This window comes from Limulus polyphemus, unplaced genomic scaffold (genome assembly GCF_000517525.1).
Source record: "Limulus polyphemus unplaced genomic scaffold, Limulus_polyphemus-2.1.2 Scaffold172, whole genome shotgun sequence".
Taxonomy (NCBI): domain Eukaryota; kingdom Metazoa; phylum Arthropoda; class Merostomata; order Xiphosura; family Limulidae; genus Limulus; species Limulus polyphemus.
The window spans coordinates 471,638-487,578 of record NW_013665782.1 but is presented as its reverse complement, the minus strand read 5'-3'; the positions used below and the strand labels follow the sequence as shown (position 1 = coordinate 487,578).

Here is a 15,941-nt window from a genome sequence, read left to right as displayed (position 1 = left end):
AATCTATGAAAACATATTTAAGATTAAGGCAAATTGTTTATTTACAGAATTTTGTTAACTAAATGTAAAGTTATTTTCTAACTTTACTCTTATTTACATTTTGCTTTTTATCTAAGACAGTGGCATTTAAGGTTTTATACATTTGGGCAGTGTGTTTGAAACTGTCTTAAAAATTTGGTAAAGGCACATGAGAGATCTGTTGCGTCATCGAGGTCACGTGACTGGTGTGGCGCCACCTATTTTCTAGAACTATCCTGTACCTTGGCGAATGCTCTAGTATTTACTAGATATAGGGTAGTCTGGTATATAAAAGAGTGTGACAACGTGACGGAGGATAATGTGTGTGTAGGTAATGAGTAATTGAACTGCAGTCAGAGAGAGACGTATTGTTGAAGTTAACGTTCGTTGATATAGCGTTTGTTTTAGCGCGATTGTTGAAAACAAGTGTATCGTAAAGTTATATTCGGAAAGAATAAACCAGTTTTATGAAGTAAATACTTGTGTCGCTAAAGTTTCGTCGGAACGAAGTTACGGAAAATTAATTAACAAACGGAGACGTAACAATATAATAAAGATTATTATGAATCATGCATAGAATGCCAGATGCAGAAAAAACTAGTCCACTTTTTAGGAATGCTCCCTTACAGAGAATGTCAAGTTTAACTGTACCTTTTCAGTTAATAGTTATGGATATCTTAGGGTCTCTGCCTGAATACTATACATTAAACAAATATGTCTCAGTAGTCGCAGACTACCTGACTAGATTTCCGGAGACAATATGCTTACCGGATCAGAAAACATAAAGAGGAGGAAGTATTTTGAAGTCTCTTATTCGGCACTGCTACATTATATTATTTTGAATAATTAAATAAAAAAGGCAGATTAACAGACACGTATCAAAATAAATAATGCATTTGTTAGGGGAGTAAGCAACTATAATTAATTCACTAAATCAAATGTTATAGTTACATATTAAAGGGCCCCAGTGGCACAGCAGTTTGTCTGCGAACTTACAACGCTAGAAAATGGGTTTCCATACCCGTGGTGGGCAGAGCCCAGATAGCCCATTGTGTAGCTTTGTGCTTAACTTCAAACAAACATATTAAAGGAGGTTAGACAAGTGAGACTAGTAATTGTCTTCAATAAGCCGACTCAATAAACAATAGAATAAAAACAAATGTATAAAGTTAGTGCAGAAATGTTCACTTTGAACATTAGGTGTTTGCTATAGAGGATTGTCAAACAGAATTAGTTTGGTTAGTACAGGCACGTGATGTAATTGAGATAAACGTGAGTCTGTATTTTTTATCATCTTAAAAATTAAAACATGTATTGGATGAAATCGAAGAGAAATTATTTCAACTCTTACAGTTTGCTTTCCCAGTACATAGTGATAGCATTTATATGTATTATTCTTGAGTTAATATCAAGGCAGCCACTCTGAAGAATACCTTAAGAACTCTTACCCAGATATCTTTAAAGGCAACAGATATATTGTTTACATTATACAAGATAGTTTCCTTGCCGGTTGGAATAAATAATTCATTAGCATTAGTGACAAGAATTGAAAAACTACCTAGCTGTTTCAAGCAATCAACATACTTACTTACAAATGACAAAGAGTGGTTTTATAGTATATCGAAGCATCTAAAGGAATCTATAACCCAAAGCTCAAGAATACATTCATTATCAACACTATCGTGTAATTTTATTACGTACTATTTTCAGCAATAAAAGGTAAAATATGAGAAAAGGATAATTATCTATTTATATTCATATAACTCAAACATCAGGTAGTTGGTTAGTTAATGGTGAAGTATAATTATCTATGATATGTTCAAAGTCAGATGTACATCGAAAATTAACAGACTATTAACGCAAAATGTTATTTTATTAAATCCGTGAAGTCCATGACAAATTGTATAATAAGGTAAGTTTCGTTACTATTAACAATACTTATGGGATATATTATTTTCAGATACATGCATTGGTTGGTAATGCATGATGTCAAATAGTAGGGGAGAGAGGTTTCTTGAAGTCACTCAGGACGGTTTTCTTATGGTCAGAGAACCAATCAGGAGGATGTGATTTTAGATTTACTGTTAACCATTAATGAGGATATGTTTACAAAAGTTAAACTGGGGAAACATTCGAGTTAGACTAATCATTGCATAAGTAACTTTGATATGTTGCTAGATTTAGATAAATAATGAAAAGAAATTTTCAAAAAGTTAATTTTGATGCCATTGAGACAAGATTTATCATTAGTGAATTGAGATAACGAGTTAAACGTTGAACTGGAACGGATTCGGGAATTTGTTAGATATAAATTGTTTTTAATTCAAGACAGGCACGATCATACAAATCAGAAAACTATAATAAGAAAAATCAAACCAAATTGTCTTATTAAAGACACAAGGGATAAAATGAGGAATAAATACTGTAAGTACAAATTAACAGATAAGTTAAAAATTTACAAAGCTATAGAAAATTAATTTGGTTAAAAATAGTTAGAAAAATGTTACGTCTCTGGTCGTTTGTTAATTCCCGTAAAAATTCTTTCCGAGGAACTTATATTTAAATCATTTAAACTTTTATATAGACAACTCGTGTAGATATTATAAAAGTAAATTACAATGCAACGTTTTGTGGTGAAACAAAGGATTATAATTTAAGTATCATTTCAAGAGACATAATCAAGTTGACCTTACACATTTCGTTCATCGTTAGAGGTAAAACATTCAAATTATACTTCAAGAACAATTCTAGACACACAGCAATTTTGATAACGTAATATATTAAATTAATTAAGTTAAAAGGTGAGAGATAAAGCATAATATAATTTATCAGTTCGTAATGCAAATACATAAGGCCCAATATAAAATGATTTTAAGGAATTCTAATTATAAGCAAATAAAGATATTAAAAAATTATGCAATGGACTTTACTGGGTTAATTTAAGTAGAAGTTGTGTACAATCTACGTTCTTTAAAGTTAACTGTAAATATGACAAATACAAGTTTGGTTTAGCCATGGTTTCACTTATATCACTTTAAATATGAATACGTTTGAAACTAGACTATTGAATAATATCATTTAGAAACCACGTATGTGGATGATACACTCACTGTATGGCGAGGCGATAATGATATTATAATGAACTTTCTTGAATAAGCAAACCCTTGCCATTGTGGCATTACCTTCACTGTTGGACATAAACCCTTCGGCCCACCACCTCCACTTAACGTCCTCGTCACAAGAGGAGAAAATTTAAATATTTCAACTACTGTTTTCTAGAAACACAACCCCATCACAACCCCACCACACATTGAATCTCAACCTTTTTTTGTATAAAATGTCGACTTTCTATTAATTTGTTTGTAAAATTTCTTAAAACATTTTCTACTGATTATTAATTCAACGAGAAAATTATTTTATAATGCATTACAAAAGATAGAGGGTACGACGATAAAGTAATCGACCTAACCTTAAAAAAAATGCAAGAACTGGATTCGTGAAAGACGGAACTAATCCCATTTGTTCAAACCATAAATAAGTTGTGTGTACTATATATATTCGATGTCATTACAAAACTGAGTTAAGTTCTTTCGAAATATATTCAAACAAACACATTCTATTTAACTAACTTAAAATTTATATAACAGCCAATACCGAATACGTTACAAGTTACAATCCATTGACGTTTCTCGTAACTATTTTTTTTTATCTAATTCGATTGTTTAGTATTAATGATACCATATATATCAATTCAAAGAATTGAAAAGTTATTATAACCTGCACTGTAGACGTCATGATAAAATCAAGTGCACTAACGAAACAACGAAGGTTATATTTTATTTGACGAGAATAATATCCGAAACTTAGATATCGAAAGCATGAAATAAAATTTTCAACATTTGTAATTATTCTATATTTCTACTTCCGTACCATTGTAAAAACTAGCAGAAACAGATGTTTGTGCTAGTAATTACCAATCGTGGTAATAAACTGTAATATTTTTAAGAACTCCAGTTTCTCAGTATTACATTTAAATATTACACCAATGAAGATATAATCAAACCGTCACGTACAGTTTTAGTGAGAGTCGTGTTCTTGTTGTGAGGAGAGTAATTTTATTTAAAACTGTGTTATATTATAAAGAAATGGTTGTTGCACATACTACAGTTATTTTTCTAATTGCTTGAATCTTGAATACCCAAAGTGTGAAATTTGTTATGCATATTTTTGTGGTGTCATTCAATAGATGGCGGAGGAGTTTTGGTTAGATACATAGATACTGACATACACGTTGCGTCCATTATAGTAAGAAGATATACAATAGGAAGGAGACTTTCCCATTTATTTTCAGCCAGTAATTTCAATCGACCAGGAAGTACTGTTATACATTTTAATCAAAATCTTAACTTGAACTGACCATAGTAGTACAGCTCAGTTGTCCATAGGCTTACAGTTTATAGAATTTATGTCAGTCTTTTCCAATGAATACAGCAATACAGAAAAATGTTCTAGTCAGTTACTCTATTCAATTACATCAACAGCGCCTAATATTCACGTCAATCAACTGATCATTGTAACACACAATAAGTGAATGTATCTGCTCAATTATTTACGCAATAATATAAGTTAAGAAAATATAATGTAATGAATCCATTGTTTCTCTTGGTACAGTAATGTTTTTCATGGTGGTATTCTATATTTCAAACACATATGTGCGTCTTGGTTAGTGATCCAGACAAAGGATCAGAGGATCCATGGATAAAGTCCCGTTACCACAAAATTACGCTCTGCACTTTGGAGCTGTGGCTGAATTGTGTTGACTAGCTTCCTATCAATTCAACCTTAGCGAAGGCTAGTGCAGATAGCCTTTGAGTAGCTTTGCGGGAATATCCGAAACAAGTCAACAAACAAACAAATGTATTTATTTTTTAATTATGAGCTTGAAAAACTCGTGACATATTTATACTACACATTTAGAACTTCAGGCTACGTTAAATTTCGAAGACATTGTTTTATCAGTGTACGAAATTACACGCCTAAGGGAATTGTTTATTTCTTGTTAGTATCATATTATAAAATGTGATATAAGCCATACATAAATGTTCAGTTTTAAATTAATTAACTACATACAACGAGAATGTTTGTTTAGCGCAAAGCTCTATCATAGGATATCTGCACTCTGTTCACTACAAGGAATCGAATCCCGAATTTTAGAGAACTTAACCCACCAGACTCATTGCATCTGACTACAGTATATTCTTGTGAATTTCAATATTTGTTCTTATTGTTTATTGTATAACGTATTTGAAATTCTCTAAATTCGAAAGATCATTCAATATGCTTGAAATTAAAAAAACAGTTCCTAGTAACCGAATTTATCTTAATTTTTGCTGCATTTGTTTTAACGTTGTAAACTTTCTGCATTTTGAGTGCGATAGTCAACAATGTATCCTTACATTAAGACTACCCGTGCTACACGGGGCATTCATGTCGTTTCCTTTGAAAGCTATCAAAAAACGGTTATACTTTTGTGCAAAAAGAATGTCCAAAAGGTATATTATAAGTATTTTACATTTAAACTCTCAATAATTTTTTTATTTCGAAATGTTGTCAATTCCTCCTAAAATAATTAACAGATTTTTAAAATAAATAATAAGGTTGTTGGCACTAAAAGAAAGTAAATAAAACTAAAAAAATGGAAAAATTAGTAAAGTGCTGGGCGTATTTTTCTGGCAATGGGACGTGAAACATAAACTCAGATTCACAGACTATTCGCTGAGTCACGCCGGCTCCTTTGGCGATCGGTATCCGAAAAGTAGGCACTTTGAAAATTGCATAAAAATGGGGGAATTGAAATGCCTATCAAACTCGTACATATTAGAAAATTAATAAAGTAAGAAGTTTTAAAATTCCTGTAACCAAGAGACCCCTGAAAGTTTCTTGTTGATCAGAGTTCAAGAAGTGGGTACTAAGAGAGAAAACGTGATTAGCTATCAAACTCGTAAAAATGAAACAATGAATAAAGTAAGGGGCTTTAGAATCCCTCTGGGGCATATCCAAGAGCTTCTGAAAGACCCATAGTATCAGATAGCCCCCCAGTGGCACAGCGGTATGTCTGCGGACTTACAACGCTAGGATCCGGGTTTCGATACCCGTGGTGGGCAGAGCACAGATAGCCCTTGTGTAGCTTTGTGCATAATTAAAAACAAACAAACAGTATCAGATATCAAAAAGTTGAAAATTTGTTCTTATGGATAGACAGACACAAGACGCTATATAGTAGATTGCAGGTCATATTTTTCCAGTAGAGTGGAGTTATATTAAGTTTCATAAGTATAAGCACTAAAAATAACAGTCGCAGGTTGTATTTGAAACGTTAGTTTCTGCCTAAAGTTTTGTTCTTAAAACTAGTCACTAATTGTCCCTTCCTTCTTAGAACAACTTCGTTGTTTGTTGTAAGCTTGTGTTGCACACCTACAGTATTATGACAAAATCATGTATATTTTTGTTGAAGATCAATTCAAATGTTTTGATATTGCAATTTTGGTCTAAGGTTTGGTTTTAAGAGTCCTTAAGGAAATAGAATAGAAAAAGTTTGAATACGACAAACTCAAAGTCAACAATATATATGTCTGTAGGAAGATTTTAATGTGGCGAACTAAAATTCAATAATACTTGTAAAAAAGGTTTGAAGTTGGTGCACTTACAGTAAGAAAACCAGTAGAAAAGTTTGAATACGACAAACTCAAAGTCAACAATATATATGTCTGTAGGAAGATTTTAATGCGGCGAACTAAAATTCAATAATACTTATAAAAAAGGTTTGAAGTTGGTGCACTTACAGTAAGAAAACCAGTAGAAAAGTTTGAATACGACAAACTCAAAGTCAACAATATATATGTCTGTAGGAAGATTTTAATGTGGCAAACTAAAATTCAATAATACTTTTAAAAAATGTTTGAAGTTGGTGCACTTACAGTTGAGAAAACCAGTAGAAAAGTTTGAATAAGGTGCACTCGGAGTTAACAATACCTGTATAAAGGTTTTGAAAGTGGGCAATCAAAGCCAACAGTACCTGTTTCTGCTACATTTGGAATTGTTGATAACAAAAAAGTACATTTCCTGGTACAGACGATTAAAATAAAACAAATAGTGTGCTCTGATTTTGAGAATGTAATACTTATCGGTGATACTTGTTATACAAAATCAGATATATTTAATTGGCAAATCTTTCTATGAATGTACCTGTATAATATTTTAAACAACTCAGGTTTTACTTCTAATAACCAAGCTTAAACACTAAACAACAGTGTATTTCTAAATGATCAAAATATTTCTGCTCGTTATTAGAACGTTTATTATAAACTAGTTTCTTCATACATTTTATATATCTTTTTATAAAATAATGAGGTAAAATAACCACGATTAAGTTGAAAAAAATCCATTGAGAATTAATTGCGATTTTTAAATGTTCTATGATAAAAGCCATTGCTTGAATAATTGTTGCCGCCTTCTAAAGATGAAAATACGAACAAAACCAAAGAACTTACCATAATTTCTCCGTCAAAGTCTTGAGCACCAATGACCACAGAGGATTTCAGTTTTGTGTCTACCAAATTAGCTGCCTTCTTGAATCAACTTAACTTGTTCTAAACAACCAAGCTTTAATAAGAACTAAAAGATTTATCATGTAGATACAAATAGCAACTTCTCGCATGTCACATACGATCACAGCGCTCTTTAGCCAGTGTAACTCGAGCAGCTTTAAACCATTATCTCTATAAGTTGTTTTAACCAAATTTTGAAGTCGCACGCTTGAGGAATGACCAAAATGGGGTAACTCAATGGGAAAATATTGACCTGCGTCTCGTAGTGCAGATTGCAAGTGACTAGCCACTTGCCAGCTGTTGCTGTTAAGTCTGTCTCTGTAACGGTCTTCGAGGAACCGCCCTGGCTCAGGTAGCGAAGCACCTAGTGATACTGCTTGTAACAGGTTGCAGTATGCCAGCCTGCCGGGACCAGTTAGAATGTACGATCTCAGTTCCCCAACAATCCAGTAGCCCTTCGGGCGGATACTCAGACGGCCGTAGGCATCAAGTCCTTCTTGTACTCAAAGAAACGTCAAATATGCGTGCGCAAAGATTTTTGCCCCTATCCAAGCTCCCTAGGGACTAAAACAATGTTACACACACACACACATCCACAAGGTTGATGAAAGTGCACGCACAAACTACAATATACCTGAGAAGCACCCTTTTACATAAAGACATGTCTGCGGGGAACAATGAGGTGATTCAGCAAACTTAATAGCTACCTGGAGGAGTTTTTCGTATTCTATGATTTTAGATGACTAAAAGACGCCTGAAAGCTTCTTGTCATACACAGTGAAGGAATGTAAAAACTTCTGGTAACAGTCGGAGTCATTGTTCTGCCCTACTTTAATTGCTTTATTTCCAGGTTAAGTCCTCCCTCTCTTAACCTGAGCAAATGAGGAAAAAAGTATTTAATGGCAACAGTGATATAGCCTGAATTATAAAGAGTAGTAAAACAATCTATCTGTTTATTGAATAATATTAAGCATGGCAATTTTAAAGGAAGAAAAAGAAAATGATTATGAGCAAATTTAACCTTCTGAACTCATTCGTGTTTCCTAACACCATAAATATTCGTATACAAATCAGCAATTCTCTTTCTTTTGTTTAGTTTCTCTCTAATCTTCCACACTGCTTTTATTGTTACTGTTTTACCTAATATTCTTGCATATAATGCAAGCATTATAGTTTATGGTTTTATTTGACAATGGCATATTGAATTTAACATGCATAGAATATATTCCCTTACTTTTGTTAATTAATTTTTTTCGTTGGCGTAATTCAATTACAAGTAGCCAGAGGAAAACAAATCCTGAAAGAAAGTCCTGAATTCAATGAGTACACATTTCATTTCATTTGCTTCTGAATTATCGTCTAAAGTTATAGAAAGAGTTACCTGCCTATTTCCTTTATTAATTTTGAACTGATAGAAGCAGAATAACAACGATTGGCCTGTTCGATTGGAATGCTCGATAATTTATCGCTAAAATTTGCGTCTAACTTAATGCAGTTAATAACTATTTTCAATAAATACGTCACTTTGACTAAAATCTGAATGATACAACTCATACAATTCATTTCATTTCGAAAGGTGCAACATGTGATGTTTGAGTAAAACAAGTTGTATAAAAGGTAAGTAAAAACGAAAACTAAATGCAACGAATTTCTGATCTTTAGCCGAGTCAAAAGCCTAACCAGATATGAGGTTTAAATAGAAAAGCTTGAAATTATTCAGCAACTACAAGATTTCCTGACGAACAAGTTGAGTAATAAATATCAACAGAATAGAACATTGGTGTATCTGTGGCTAAATTTCCACTGAGATCCCTTGACGGCTTTAGATCAACCTCATACAGGTGTAAATCGAGCCTTAAGGGCTTTCCAATTCCCGCCAGTTGAAGTCACCTTGATAATCGTGGCGTGGGCTGAAAATTGGTTTGCGCTGGCGCAGATGAATAGATCCAAAGTTCAGAGCTAATAATTAATATATGGTTTTCACTATAACACTGTTGTCTCTTGCAAAAAGAAATACTCTATTCTTAAGATATATATATATATATATTTGTTATCAATACACTTTTGAAGAATAGAATCGTATTTTTTACCTTGCTAAATCTTCTATTCATGTTAAGTTAAAAAACAATACTTGGATTTGAACTACAAGAAAAAGTACCCTTAGAAATATTATTTCTAACACCGTGTGGCATAATAAAATACATCTTGAACAAACTCACCTGAGAGGAAGAATCTGAACTGGATGATTATTTAGGTCTAAAAAACGTTATTATTGTTTAGAAAGGAAGGGTGACCAAGAAGCCTGAGAGAACTTTCAACTTACAGTAATGATCGAATGTTGAAATGTAGCTTTTTAACGGTTTACTTAGGATTCACTTACTTTAAAATGTTATTTTTTGCATTGACTGTGGTAGATAATAGTGTCCAACAGTGACAATGCCAGATTTGTTCAAAGCTTGTTTCATGATACTCCACCCAATGTTACAAGGCAGTTTTATCAACTCCTCTCAACCGCGGAAAGAAATGCAATTGGTGTATCCAATTCAAGCTTGTTTACAACAACATAAATAATCTAAAGTCAATAACAAACAAACAAGGTAGAAAGTTTCAATTGATATAATTATTCTGTATACGCGAAACCTATATTTCAAACAGTTGTTATTGTTTTCGGATATTCGTGCAAAGTTACACAAGGGCTATCTGCGCTAGCCGTCCCAAATATTTAATTGATAGACCAGAAGGGAGGCAGCTAGTTACAGCACCCATCGTCAACTCTTGGGCTACACTAATTGAATAGTGGGATTTGATTGTCATGCTTATAACGCATCCAGAGCCCCAAAATGAGGATCTAGATTTTTAGAGATACAGTCAGGCACGCTACCTATATGTAGTGTAATGGTTTACGAAAAATGTTCTTTTTGGAACGCATATTCTGTATTAATTTTTATCTATAATAAAGTCTAATACAAGTGATTATATGCAATTTACGTCTGTCTGTCAATCTGTTTTATGTTATACCACTAGTGGTAGAATTGTTGTTTTTGTTCATATTCAGCGAAAAGCTACACAATAGGCTATCTGCGCTCTGTCTAGAGTGGGGATTCAAACTCTGAATTTTAGCGTTATAAGTCCGTAAACTGACCCACCAAGAGACAGTGACAAAATAACATAACATTTCGTTTAAAGCAATATAGTTTTATAAAAACAAAGAACTGTTTGAAATTTCTGCTTTTTTGATTACTATGTGTGAATAACAAATTTGTTATCTGTTAGAATTCTTTGGGCAGTGGGCTGATCCCTCAGTATTGGGAGACTGCGAATAGAGTTTGTAAGAATAAAATGATCTCCAGAAGTTTGTGATAATTATAACTATTTTACTAAAACATGTATTGTTTAACATGACGTTTGAATCTATAGTTAGCAAACATTAACTTAATAATAGTCAATATTTTAATGAGAAATTACTTCATTCTACACTACATTGCTATATTTTCTATTCTTGTTAATAAAGCTAGACGTTTAGAAAGCTATCAATAGTACAGAGGTTGAGTAGGTTATATTAAAAAGGTAGGCTTTCCGTAAGCCTTCTACATTCGTCGGCTTGACTGGTATATCTTCCTATGGAATAGCATGAATACCCATTTTATTCTCCTACTGTTTGGAGTATAAGATGGTTGAATGGATACATCTTGGAAGCAGTTTCTGTACACGTGACTTTTGTTGCTTTTCGGGACAGAGGTTCTATTCTTCTTGATTATGTTGCATGTGAACGTTTTTTTGCCACTGACCTTTGTGTTCCTAGATTCTCACCTGTTACAAGACGCCACACTACACTTTGCTTACCGTGACTGGGTTACGACTTGCTGCAGTTCCCTTTCTAGACGATTCTTGTGCCGCAAGTTTACCAATATTCCTTTTTTCCCAATGCCATTAAGTGCAAGAGATTAGATTTTATAAATCCCGATCTTAGCACACCTTTATGATCTTAGTGTGTAAATATTTTGCATTGGAAATGGCTGTTACAAACAATTCTCAAAAGCGATCAATTTTTGTTGGTGTCACACTACTTTACGAAAGGCAGATAGTGTCGAAATGTAGTTCTGATACATGCAGTTAGTTACACCATGACTTTATAGCAGCTGTTGTTGTCGCGTGACATGATGACTTCCGTAATCAAAATCTTTTTAATATAACCTCCTTAACCCTCTGCATTCCTCATTTAAAAGTAATCAACTAAAATTTTAAAATGTGAATAGAAATATAAATAGTGTTGTAAATCTATTTTTTCATTGTTGAACAATGTTTTGAATTCTGTATTGATACCATTGTTGACTTTTATTCGGGTCGAAGATACTGTTAGTATGACGTAATTTTAAGATATTTTACAGGCAAATTCAGCTACTACGGCATAGTCAAGGTCAATAAGTACGAAAAGTTTCTACGATTAAAGAAAGAAAATGTAGTAAACCTTAAGTAGATAATGTTCATCATCACTTGGCTGGAACGTCGCTAGTAGTTTCTCTTATAAATGTATGTTTTCAAACTTTTTTTCTGCTTTCTGACATAATCGGGGAATGTTTTAAGATCGCATATCTTCGTTCATTTTTTTTTTCAGTTTTCCATAAAACATTTATCTTGGTAGTTTATTGCTTTTTTATTCTATTTTTGATGTACAGTTTTTTCACCAGCTCTTACACAACAAAATCATATTTTAATTGTATCTGTTATACATCTTATTCCATGTTTTCTCCAATAGTTCACTTTGTAAGCCATTTGGTCGTCTAATTTTGCTCAGACCAAGAATTCGCGCTGATTATTGGTATGAACAGATATAGCAAACAATAAACACATTTAAATATAAGAATATACCGGTGTGGATAATAAGAACAACGTCCAACTAAAACATGTACAGAGGTGAAAAAGTAATAGTTCTATCTGGCGATCTTTTAGGCAACCAGGACAATTAATCTCGTAGAGCACGAGTTGATACATTTTGTTGTTTGCCACAACCATCGTGTGGCAACTTAAAATTTAGATCATGCTACACAGTTGTTGGCTTGCACGGTGAAAAAAAGAACGTCGGTGATGCTGGAGTTTGACGATTATTAGAAAGTGTCTGGATTAATTCATGGATAACCTAGATTTAGAATTTCTTGTGCTAACTTTACTGTTTGCTCTTACGGGAACTATCGAGTTTTGTAAGTTTGTAGAAGTATATCAAACATCAGAGTTCCATTAAGGTTTGTTCTTTTTACCTATTCTCTTTTTTTTATTTGTACATTTAAAACTGTTTATCTCAATAATATTCATTTATTCTGAAGTCGTTTAAGTATTTTAAGTTCATGGGACGAAGAATAAGCATAGTCACAAAAGTTAACTCATTTAGAACTTTAGTTTGAGGATTATGTTTAGAAAAATAGAATTCAATTGCCACGTAAAATTATTTTGATGAGTTTACCCAAAGAAGCATTTTTTGTCAATCCAATTGTGCTTAGAAATTTTGCGAAAAGCTCGTTTGATATAAACAGATACTTCAACTTTCTTACGATTTTTCTCATCCAAGTAACTTATGTTTTATTTCATGTCGGAGCAATTTTACCTTATTGAATACAAAATTATTCATACGTTATTCTCATACATATTAATAAAATACCTCGTCCTTGTAGTCTGAGTTGAATAGTGTTTAAGGCTATCTCTATCTACAAATCTACCTATTCTTCCAGTGCACTTTTGCCGTATTTTTTGCCGTACAGCTATTTCGCAAAATGGTGCCCTCTCTCCCAGTGGCTCAACGATAAGCTTGAAGGCTTACACGCTAAAAATAGGGCTTCTATACCTGTGGTGAGCACAGACCAGATAGCCCATTGTGTTGATATGCGCTTAAACATAAAATGAACAAACGTAAAGTGGTTGGTTCTTACCGTGATGGCCCTAGAGACAGGTATTGAGCATGAAAAAAGGTTGGTTTAGCGTGTTTTTTTATTCTTCAGTTTCCAACAAAGATTTGAAGCTGTATAACCAAATATGTTCTGTTTCATCTCCCCATTTCTGAAGCTCAACGTGTGTGTGTGTGTGTGTGTGTGACTTAATAACTATATAATATAACTTAATTGATAAAATGTCCAAAACGTTGTGTAAGAAAAGTTTAAAATAAAGACTTCCAATTTGAAATGAATTTGCTAATCTAGTTTATCCATCAAAAGAAGAAAAAAACACCTGCACCGAAATTATTCGATGATATAGTTTGGTTAAAGGAGCTTATTTAATATAATTTTAAGTTTGTTTGGAATTAAGCACAATGGGCTATCTGTGCTCTGCCCACCACGGGCGTTGTAAGTCCGCAGACATATCGCTGGGGGTGGGGGGAGGTCATACAGTTTTAAGTAAAACGAACCTTAAACTTTTGTTTTAGGTGACGTGATACTGCGCACATCACATTAATTCATATACAGGTGTATATACGATTTCACGAATTTCACACACACATTCATATTTACTGAATTACATTATGTCACGATACCAACATTAGCATTCACGCTAATGTACAATCGTGCAAATTGACTGTCATGGCTGATTGACTACCATGTTTTGGAAGCAAATTTTATAATGTTGATCATAACTAGTGTTACTGCCATCTGTTGATGACTGAGAACACCATAATGGTGTAGTAAATATTATATATGACTAATGTATAACACATCTTTAAATAATACAAAACTATTTCCTTTTAAAACGCAAACTGTAGCATATCATCTTCTTGATCACCACCCAAATAATTATTGTACTTAACAACTTAAGGTAACGTTTAAAGTTTTTTGGTAACTAGTATTCTGATGTTAAAACACCGTCATATTCTCGCGAAAAAGGTATTATGCTTCAACTCCTGTTTGGTTTGTCTACTTTTTTTCACTGCAATTGTACTATCAACACCAAAACCGACATATTGTCAAATACTTCCAAGACTAATGTATTGTAACGTCAAGATTAATTCCTTAGAAAATTCTGTGAAAACAAATGCATCATACAATATTGTCAAAACCAATGTATATTATATAAAATATTATCAAGATAGATTGACTGTAGAATTTTGTCGAAATTAGACCATTGTATAATGTTCTCAAGACCAATTTATTGAGTATATTGTTAAGATAAATGTATTGTAAGTATTGTTTGTTTTTAACTTCGCGCAAAGCTACACGAGGGCTATCTACGCTAGCCGTCCCTAATTTAGCAGTGTAAGACTAGAGGGAAGTTAGCTAGTCATCACCACCCACCGCCAACTCTTGGGCTACTCTTTTACCAACGAATAGTGGGATTGACCGTCACATTATAACGCCCCCACGGCTGAAAATGCGAGCATGTTTGGTGTGACGGGGATTCGAACCCGCGACCCTCAGATTGCGAGTCAAGCGCCCTAACTACTTGGCCATGGCGGGCTTGGACGATAAAGAACGAAATTAGAGGATAATATCAAAAAGTGAACGGAAGAAGTGTTGGCAGTTTATTGTAGTCATCCTCTGTAACAGAGATGACACAAAATGAATGAACAGCGACACCTCTTATTGAGAGACAAGAACAGTTAAATGTGAGGTAGGAGAAAACAAATAAAGGTTTCATAATCAGACAGTGTTTTTTACTTGATTATGTGTTTGAATCCTGTTCCTTAGATCCTTGGGCGTGTTGCTTGTGTTACGTCAAGTTGGCCGTTATATAGATCGACAAGGGTCATTTTACAACTTTCAATATTTCAATCAAAAAATGCGCGAATTAAGTGCATCTAGATTTATCACATTATCATTAACTCCAATTGTGTAAACCTGTTTCATTTCTTTGATGCCAGATTTTTTCCCTCAGATTGCGAGTCGAGCGCCCTAACCACCTGGTCATGCCGGGCCTGTAAGTATTGCCAAGATCGATTTATTATAAAATATTGTCAAGACTAATTCATTGTAAAATGTTATCAAAAGAAAGCCGCCATGGAATGTTGTCACAAATAAATATAAGATATTATCAAAATCCAATGTATTGTAAAATATTCTTAAAGTAAGTATAACTGTGGTGAACAGTATATTATACAATATGATCTGTAATAGTGCATTATTGTTTTGTTTCTCTAAAATATATCAAATTTTTATGTTGCTCTTATTTGCTTAACATTCTATCACATTATACTAGACTCTATGTTTATCTTTTTCCTTCAATATATTCCAAATGCCCCCTACCACCAGTGGCTCTGCGGCAAGTCTGAAGTCTTACAATGCTAAAAGCCGAATTTTGATTTCCGTGGATAACACAGCACAATGGCCCGGCATGGCC

The 15,941-nt window shown here is 33.3% G+C and overlaps 1 protein-coding gene across 3 annotated transcripts in view; it reads right to left on the bottom strand.

The window, feature by feature from the left end:
• Positions 1 to 15,941, bottom strand: part of LOC106478011 (transcription factor AP-2-beta-like) — a 174,808-nt gene that overhangs the window by 117,896 nt on the left and 40,971 nt on the right. Inside the window, exon 2 of one of the 3 annotated variants that reach the window (XM_022381533.1) lies at positions 7,569 to 8,497. The exons of the other annotated variants lie outside the window; for them this stretch is intronic. Coding sequence (XP_022237241.1) covers positions 7,569 to 7,571 — 3 coding nt within the window. The 5' untranslated portion in view covers positions 7,572 to 8,497. The remainder of the gene's footprint in view (positions 1 to 7,568; positions 8,498 to 15,941) is intronic. 3 annotated transcript variants of the gene reach the window in all.